The sequence below is a fragment of the Acipenser ruthenus genome, chromosome 24 (genome assembly GCF_902713425.1).
Source record: "Acipenser ruthenus chromosome 24, fAciRut3.2 maternal haplotype, whole genome shotgun sequence".
Taxonomy (NCBI): domain Eukaryota; kingdom Metazoa; phylum Chordata; class Actinopteri; order Acipenseriformes; family Acipenseridae; genus Acipenser; species Acipenser ruthenus.
Window position 1 is genome coordinate 25,399,710 of NC_081212.1, and position 9,452 is coordinate 25,409,161.

The window sequence follows — 9,452 nt, forward strand, 5'->3', positions numbered from 1 at the left end:
ATGCAGTCAGTGTTTCGGGTGGGTACCAGGTTGGTTTATTTAAAAATAATCATTAGCAGACAAGGGCCCGAACCTGAAGAAGTGCAGCAGCAGTTCTGACCATCTCTAAGCCAGAGCGGTGTTTACCTGTTCACACACTGATAAAAGCTTTCTCATTGATCGGACAGACAGAACAGACATTCTCTGTGATTTGTTAGGCCTGCCAGCACTCATTCTTTGAATTGAAGTCCCTCAGAATTCCCCTCCCCTTTGAACAACTAAAAATGGAAGTGTTGATCATCGAAACCATGCTCCAAACTTACAAAAGCACTTAAAAAACACCCAACAATAAAGGCAATCAAGCACTAAATTAATCCAACATCTGCTTGTCATAATCCACGCACTAAGCCAACCGTAAAATTGCTGTTTCAACAGCTGAGCTGCCCCTTCTTTGCCTTGACTTTTTTTTACTTCACTGCAGTATGTTCTTTCCATCACGTCTTCTTTTCCAATTGAAGTGTGTTATCTTGTGTTGGAGATCCAAAAATACTCTGTACAACTGAGAGATAACTAGGCCAAATGTAAAAAGCTCACCACCCTCACAAACTGACCATTGGTATGAATACAGTTATTTGTAGTTCCTCTATTATCCAGACAGAATCAACAACAATTTCCATGAAAAGTATCAATAGATTCTTAAGGCAGTTCTCTTGCACGTTTCATTTCAAACAGTCCTTTTCAAGGCTCTCTGGGTGGCATGAAACTCAACCACGAATGGAATTTTTGCAAGTCTCATAATTCTAATGGTACTCTTTTAATAAAAGGCACATGTGTGCCATATGGGTTTGATTTCTGAACAATACATAGAAATTAAAAATATAATAATAAAAAATAATAATAATGCCAAAATCTAACAAAGAAAAGTTCTGGCTAAGAAATATCAACCACTGTCCAAATACTAAATGCTCTCAAATATTTTTCATGGTAATAGTGCTGTACCAAAGTACAAGGCTCTATTAAAACCTTTTGACCTATACATGTAATTCATTGACTTTCCAGTGTGTCCATTATGTATCCTACGCTATATATTTGATGCTTTCTTCTGCAGAACCATATGACATAAGTTTAGCCTTTGGTGAGGCCAGGGTAAACTGAGTTTTGTGGTCTCAGCCTAGCCCCTCCATGAACACCTCAATAACACCACACAATGTTCCACAAAGTGGCGCTATTGAGAAGGTACTGAGTGGCTGCTGTTCAACTCAGCATTGAGGTCCACGCGCAGAACCTCTGACACAATGTCTGTCTGTAGCCAGTGTCACTGGACCACATTATTAAAGCATTTAGTATTAAAGAAAATGTGTTCTTAGATAATAATAGCTGCTAGTAAATCTAAAAACATCACTGTAAGCAAGTGTAAAATGGCAACATGAGAGAGAGAGAGACACTATAAACTGAACAGCTACCAGTTTTTAGAAAATCTGGGGTCATCAGTTAGAGTCCAATACATTTATGTCATAATGTAAATAGCTTTCCGTTTGCTGCTGCTGCAGTACCATTGAAAAATATTGCACTGGGGGAAGTTCAAATGACTCCCAATGCAATAAAAGTACAATCAAATACCGTGCCAAGAGAGAGCTTCCAGTGCAGCTGATAAAATGCTCATCTGCCTTACAAATGCCTGACCTCCAGATGTAGCAAACAGTAGAATCTTTGCAGCTTTACAAGATGTAGGGGTGAACAAAAGTACTGGGAAAAGATCATCATTCGAGACCTTCTAAATAGAGGTTGCAAACCACAGCAGATAATCCGTGCTTAAGAAACTACAATGAGCACCAATGGGAACTGAAAAAACAACTGCTTTTAACAACAATAAGAAATACTCCAGGAAGCTTGCAAGTGACATACCACTGTGACAGAGTCAAAATTCCTGGTTCCCCCCCCCCCCCCCCCCCGCCCCAACTGTGGGCAGCACTGGAAGTCACTTTTGGTCCACTGCTGACTAGAAAAATAGTTTCAATGTCAATTGCCGGTTTAAAATATGCCTTAATTTGGTGCTTGTCTGCAGTCTTATCTTTTGCAGTGTAACTTGGCTTGGCTTTAACATTAACCCAGTGTTAAGGCCAGGTTGCTGTGGGCAAAACAGATGCCTTATTGAACCTCTAAATCTTTAAAATATGAGAACCTATATAACCTATGTATTTCTGAAATGAAAACACGAAACCACTTATTTTACTGTGAGAAACGTTTGGAACGAAACATGCCAATCCAGACGATACCAGGGGAGGGGGGGGGTTAAGTTTAACTTCTAATAGTTAGCAAAATGAATACCCCAAGGGCATCCTGCATTTCTCATGCATGTAGGTAATACCACAAGGGTGATATAAAGAATAGTTACCATAGGTTTGCACTACACGACTACAGGAGCAATTCAGAGTTTCATTGGTCCAGATAGACTACAGCACAATGACACTGAGTTGAAAATATAACTTTGATATGTACAACGATAAAGCGCAATAACATTCGTTCTTGTATTTCAGTCCGAAATGATTATCTCACAATAATAGTTTTTCCTTATGGCATGACGTTGTACCTTAATAAAACAGCTTGCTTGCTATTTTGTTAAGCCAACATACCAGTAATGCCAATACGATAAGATACCATCCAGAAAACAAAAGGAGCAATTAAAACGTGCCCCAGTGTTTACTGTCATGGGCTACACAAACAACAAATTGCTATTCTATTTTTCAATCTCTGCTATTTTTGACTGCTGTAAAGCCTGTGTCTTGAACCAACAGGTGACACTGAACTAATCCTCACTGAACCCGTGAGATTGTCATGACAGCTAAGATTTACACTGCAGCGTCGCCCAGCTGATATAAAACGAGGTTCCTGACTTTTGAAACTCATTTCCAGATTGTTTCCATGCATGCAGCTTCTGGTATAAACAACAGCAACACTAATGGATGGAAAGGTCTTCAGCTGAAAGCTAGCTAGCTCTTATAACATTGCAATTCGACACTCCAAAGCAAACAGGGGAGACGTCCTTACATTCCTGGAGATTATTCAGTTATTCAGCGTCAAATGTATTAATGCATACCATATAACCACGTCCCTCAAAATGTGCAAACATTACCAGGAATTCAGTAGTCATATTTCAAAATAAATGTGCTGAATTAAATTAATAAAAAAAAAAAAAAGGTTGTATGTTTATTTTACTTGGAAGGCAATGTAGTAATGAAAGTGATTCTTGTGAAAAAGAATGACCCCCCCCCACACACACACACGCACACACACACACACGCACACACACACGCACGCACACATACACGCACGCACGCACACACACACACACACGCAGTGTAGTATACCACAGTAAATGCATGGTGATGAACCGAAAGAGACGGGGATAAATCCCAGATAATAATAACGGTAAAAACTGTGAACCAGGCTAATCCTTTATAAGGAAGTAAAAGCATAGACTGTAAAAACATAACAGCTACCCTGCCATGCATGGTTGGAACTACTGTTATATCCATATAGGGTCCCTTATACTGAACCAAGATTCTGTCACTTCAAAGAACTGCAAGGGCTGTGGATCTGGGGAACTTACTTTTAAGCCCTAAAGTTTGAGGTCTGGGGGGCCATTAATAATGCTAACCCTACTTTCATGTACGAGTAGCACAGTATACTATAAATGAAGTGCTAAAAACCTATGAATACCTTTCACAGTATGTATATTAAACAAACCAAAGAAAAACACATTTAGGAAGCTGGAGTTAGAGGTCTTTTGAAAGACTCTACTGCGTGCAATTATAAAAATGCCTGCAGCAAAATCCTGCCAACTTTTCAAATCGTTTAACTAAACATCTGTGCGTTTTATGTACATTATTTAAAATAACATCTCGTATTGGGCAGTGGTGCTTCTTCCTCTCACACTGCACATCTATTTATAAAAATGACAACTAACCACAGTGTTTACTTTGTGCATTGTTCTTCTGCCTTACAAAAAATCAATTAAAGCATACTCCAGTTCATTCTGTGGGTTCTGGGATTTCTCTGGGAATAATCCACGTTTCTTCCAACAAGCCTCATACTACAGTATACAATCCCTGGCTTACCAATTCAAATTCTGGGCTCTCAAACAATAGATATGTATCTTGAGGTGGTCTTTGGATGTCTTGCTTTTAACTCATCATCAAGTGTAAACCCCAATATGTTTGCATACAGCTGTATGGGTTGTTTCACTTCTACACGGCTACACCTGTCCGGGTGTTTGCAGGATCCTCCAGGTCTTGACGTCGGTGCCTTCCAGGTTTATAAAAAATCCTGGCACAATATCTCTCTATTAGACACAATTTATCAGTTGTCATGGTAATATTACTCACTTTTAACTTACTGGATGAATACAGTGTTAAACTGTAACCATCTCCCTTTAGTTTCTTTGATTCTGTTCAGATGGCTCACACAAAAAAAACTTTGTTCAAATAAGTGTAAGTGTGGAATTTTCATTTCAGATTCACCAGTCTAAACAAATTAGCTTATCAAGGCTTAAGTATGAAACTAACATGAAGTATTGGACTCCATATTTTCCATTTCTGAGGTTGCTGATCAACCAAACCTAACAATAACATTTTCCAAACAGTTACCATGATTGTTTCATCATGTTGTGAACAAAGCTACCCAGAGAGAGAGAGAGAGAGAGAGAGAGAGAGAGAGAATCAGAGAGAGAGAGAGAGAGAGAATCAGAGAGAGAGAGAGAGAGAGAGACAGAGAGAGAGAGAGAGGGAGAGAGAGAGAGAGAGACAGAGAGAGAGAGAGAGAGAGAGAGAAAAACAACTACTGACCAAATACAGATTGAGCGACCACATACTAGCAATCGAAAAGGGTCGACACAGAGCCACGTGGAGACCCAGAGAGAGGAGACTGTGTGAGCACTGTGAGTTAGACCACATAGAGACAGAGCTCCACTTCCTACTGCACTGCCCCAAATACAAGCTGCTCAGGGACACATTCTTACCCAAATTCACGAGGCACATCAGTGACTTCACCCACCTCTCAGAAACTGAAAAACTACAAATATTTTTAGGAGAGGTGGGGATAACATGTGCACTAGCTGCCGAATATGTGACTGCCTGCCACAGTCTAAGAGAAACAAATTAACCTGCACTGAAAATTGCCTTTTCATTGTGTCTGTTTATACACTGTACCTGTCTGTTTGTAGGTTTATTTTGCTTTGGCAAAACTTGTTTATTCCTGTCATGCCAATAAGGCTTATTGAATTGAATTGAATTGAATTGAGACGGAGAGAGAGAGAGAGAGAGAGAGACAGAGAGAGAGAGAGAGAGAGAGAGAGAGACGGAGAGACAGCAAGAAAAAAACAAAACCTTTACTAATGGAAATTATGGATGTGAAACCTCTACCAGTAAATCTGACCAAACACTGCCAAAAGAGGCAATAAAAACATGCTTATTTTATCACTACTATTAAATAAATACTTTCCCCATTTATAATATGTATTTGATTTTATGGAGGTCTGGTGTAACTTACATACCTAAACAAAACTCAGGAGTTGACCTAGTGAGTGAGGCATGCATACAATGTAGCACGAGAAGTTATTTCACAAATGTTTCCCCTACCTGAATGCCAGCACAGATCAGAAAGACAGCTATGCTTATCTCCCACGTGAGCAACTCTGGTTTCTCCTTGGCCATGCTGCCCAGGTTTCACTGCTTAACCGTGTTATTTAGTTTCAGCCTGTGTAAAAGAGAGATTGTTTCAGAGCAAACAAACTGAAGTGCATGCCGCCAGAATCTCCTTGACTTAAGAAAACTGTATGAAGACATGAGACTGTTTTTGGAAGCAGTGCAAATCAAACATGAAAAGGTTTTCGCTGGCCAGAAATTGAGACTTGCAAGGCATGCCACAAGCAGGCTGAAGGAGATCAGGTAGTTTTAATATGAAAAATCTTTTTTTTTTGTAACTTGTAAAAGCTGAACTTACTGAGACCTTAACCCCCCTTATTCTAGTAGAAATCCGATTCAGCTCAAATGTGTTTTTTCAATGCGTTGGTAGGCTTGTAATCTGCGTTACATAATTAAAAAGGAGAGGCATGCTGTGACGGGTGTACAGACCCCACAGTGGTAAAACAGGACTGTTTAAAAGTTCATGCCCTGTGTAAAAGGTGCATGGATGTACAAAGCCTCCTAGAAATGGGTTCGCACTTCCAAACTGTTGTAAATCTTTCTTTTTATAGTATTTCATTTTTAATGGCAGAAATAGTCTTAAAATGGATTTTACTCTCCTTCTCTCCCTCCTATAGCAGCAGGTCCTAATTGACAAATCAGTGTGATTCACACTCATGAAAGCCAGTTGCACAAGGCTGTTGGAAAGCCTGTGCTGAAACAATGGGCTTCATGTACAGAGGGACATCATTTAGTTTCAAATGAAGTGTGTGAATTACCAATCAGCCCTTAAGTGGTTCCCTGGTTAGTTATTAAACAGCCACAGTATAAAGCTAGCAATAGGAGAGACAGAGGAAGTGCTGTTCTAAGATGGAAAGACTTGGTGACAAAGACTCTGACCACGTGTTATAAACTCTGGGCTGGTTATTATCATTTCAGTGTATACTCTGGTCTGAGTAAGACGTTTTTGTTTGCCTGGATTTGTGATTTTAAATATAAGAGTGAAAAACCGCGCCTGGACCTGACATATGTAGTGTCCCTGTGCTAGTACTTGACCTTCCACACATGCATTTTAACATATTTCAGTACATTTATAAAAACATATTTTTTTTATCATAGCACCTCCTAAATTCTTGATGAATAGACAGTTTAACCACGTGGTATTCAGCCCTGGGCCCTGAGGTCTGGGTTCCAAAAAAATATAAAGACATTGGCTCTGATCAGGCAAAACCAGAGCGTTCTGGCTCATATTTCCCAGGCATCATGAAATGATTAATACAGCGCTTGTTTGGCAATAATGTCAGTTAAATGAATCGGTAAAGTACATCACAATGTAATCAATGCTGCGTTATTTTAACTGAATCAGTGTCTGCATGCACATTAAACGATCCCCTCCTTCTCCAACACGATTTAACAATGCTTGGCCATTTTTTTCTAAAAGAAACTGAATGTATTCAATGACAAACGTTTCTAAATGTAGCTCTATTAGGTGTTTAATTATTATTTTTTACAACACTTTACAATAATGTTACTATATGGCATTGAACGGTAAGCCTAACAGAAGGGCATTACCTTTTTTTTTTTTTTTTAAACTAGACGTTTGTTGAAAGTGACCAGGCTGATTATTTGTTCGTGTGAGGTCAGCACATTGGATTGAACCCCATATAAAACGAGAGAGTACCCCCATTAATCAGATGAGTGCTCCCTCTTTACCAATAAGGGCTCCACAGTACACGCGGTTCAGTTTAGTTTTATAAGACCACACGTTTTGTCATTCCCTAAACAGCAAATAAAAGTGTGTTATTTATTTGACTTTGTACAGTTACTTTGTATTAAAGTTTGTAACACTGTTTTGGCAATGTAAAGTGTACTTGTTTTGAATGCATCTATTACATTTCTGTTTTGTTAACAGTTGTATGAATTAATTAAACATAAGTTTAATTTAGTTAATACTGCCATCCTCACTAAAATATTTGCAACGTAGTTACACGCCTTGTATTTTGTGAGAGATCATGAGGAATCGGTGTCCTGTTTATACAGTAGCCTACACCAATTGTTTCAACAGAAACCAATGCCAATGGGTGAATGTGCACAATATTTTATCTGTCACACTAACTCCCATGGTTTTGTTTAATGCATTTATGTTTTAATAACAATTCATCATGCATCGGATTGCTTTCACTTTTTTATTTAAATACAGTAAACCGCAAATACTTCACCCACTTTCATTACGTGATTAATTTGTGAGTTTACATTGTAAAACGTGTTTTTAAACATGCCATTTATAACTGTCCAATTGATTTATGAGTAGAAACAGATACAGAACAACGGCGATTCGTTCATCATCCGTGCATCCCACATTTAGGTCGCGTAGTAGTTTTTGACACTGTGAAACGATGAGAATTATTTTCTACAAATAATTCCAATAAGAACATAATAAGCAACATGCATGTTAAAAAAAAATCAGATAGTCACATAGGTGAAAAAAAAGGTTTTGGAGAGAGTGTTGTAAATGGGAGCCTGTTCCTCCTTTGCTTATCCGCAGCCAGTGAAGTATGATCTGCAGCTAGAATGCACGAACCCCATAATAACAGTGGCTTTTCATTGAATTGACTGTATTTATACATATATGCTGTCATCTAAAGGCGGCTACACTTGTCTCCTTCCACCTGTTAAAGTTTCGTTTTAAAATGACAGCTGGTATCAGTGACAGTAATTAGTTACATTGCTAGCTCAACCCTGCATTTGATTCAGCTAATATTATTATTTCTCAAGTTTATGTGTCGGAGTGGCTACAAAACCGCCCACATACATTATAATTAGGTGCTCGATAAAATGCAAAGTTACACAAGCCACATCCTGCTGTGTATCTTTAATAAATACTCTAAAATATATGGCTTACCTGTATTCTGACAAAAATGCACGACTGCGGCTTTCAATGTAATCCTTTTGAAATAAGTACAATTTCATCAGTTTCCCAAGAACAGCAATAAGATGCGATCTCTCTAAATCTCCGTTGATGATTTACGTCTGTACGCAAATGTGAAAATAAGATAGTGTTATCTTGTTTTAATGTTGAATTGATCAGAAAAGGTGCAATACGGTATTTGGTTGTCAGTCATCCATGGCATAAGCGTGTCTAGTATTGTCTCCCCCACAAGCGCGCTGCTCCTCCGCTAGAAGCAGGAACTGATAAGTGATACAGTCAGAGCAGTTGCATTTTGACTAGCTCCGCAAGGCGTCCTCTAGGAGCGGTGAAGTTTGGACAAGTTTAAGCGCTTCTAAGCTGGGACTGGTTCGCTTGCTAATGGATGAAGTGTGACATCTGATCATAACATCAAAAAAGCGAAGGCGTGCTTCTGTGTTCTGTCTATCACCAAAAGAAAGAGGGTCTGTTATACCAACACCTTCAACAGCTTTCTGTGCTTTGTTTAATCAAGCGCATTTTTATGATATTATTTATGTATGTGCAGGTATGTTTCTATGAATAGTGTATGTATGTGTCTGTTAATAACAACTCACACGAACTAAATGTGCACTTGATTTAGCCAATGGCTAGTTTACATCAGTAGTCCACACCCCAAACAGGCGTGACTGGTACCTATAAGTCCGTGTCTGTTTTTTTTTTTTTTTTTTTTCAAAAGCCAAACTTGCACACTTGGTTACATCACAAGCAAAATTGACTTGGTGGCAGTATTTCACTGAGCTGCTAGTAAATGCAAAGGCATTTAAAATGTCATGAGGTAACAGCCATCTTCTTGGTTTTGAAATGCACTGCCCATACTGAATATG

General features: G+C 38.8%; 1 protein-coding gene across 1 annotated transcript in view; it reads right to left on the reverse strand.

Annotated features, from left to right (window-relative positions):
- LOC117429628 (ADAMTS-like protein 3) overlaps nt 1–9,173 on the reverse strand; it is a 128,173-nt gene extending 119,000 nt beyond the window's left edge. The window contains exons 1-2 of the mRNA XM_058998932.1: nt 8,563–9,173; nt 5,616–5,733 (exon numbers count right to left, since the gene is read on the reverse strand). Coding sequence (XP_058854915.1) covers nt 5,616–5,690 — 75 coding nt within the window. The 5' untranslated portion in view covers nt 5,691–5,733; nt 8,563–9,173. The remainder of the gene's footprint in view (nt 1–5,615; nt 5,734–8,562) is intronic.
- Nucleotides 9,174–9,452: the final 279 nt, after the last annotated feature.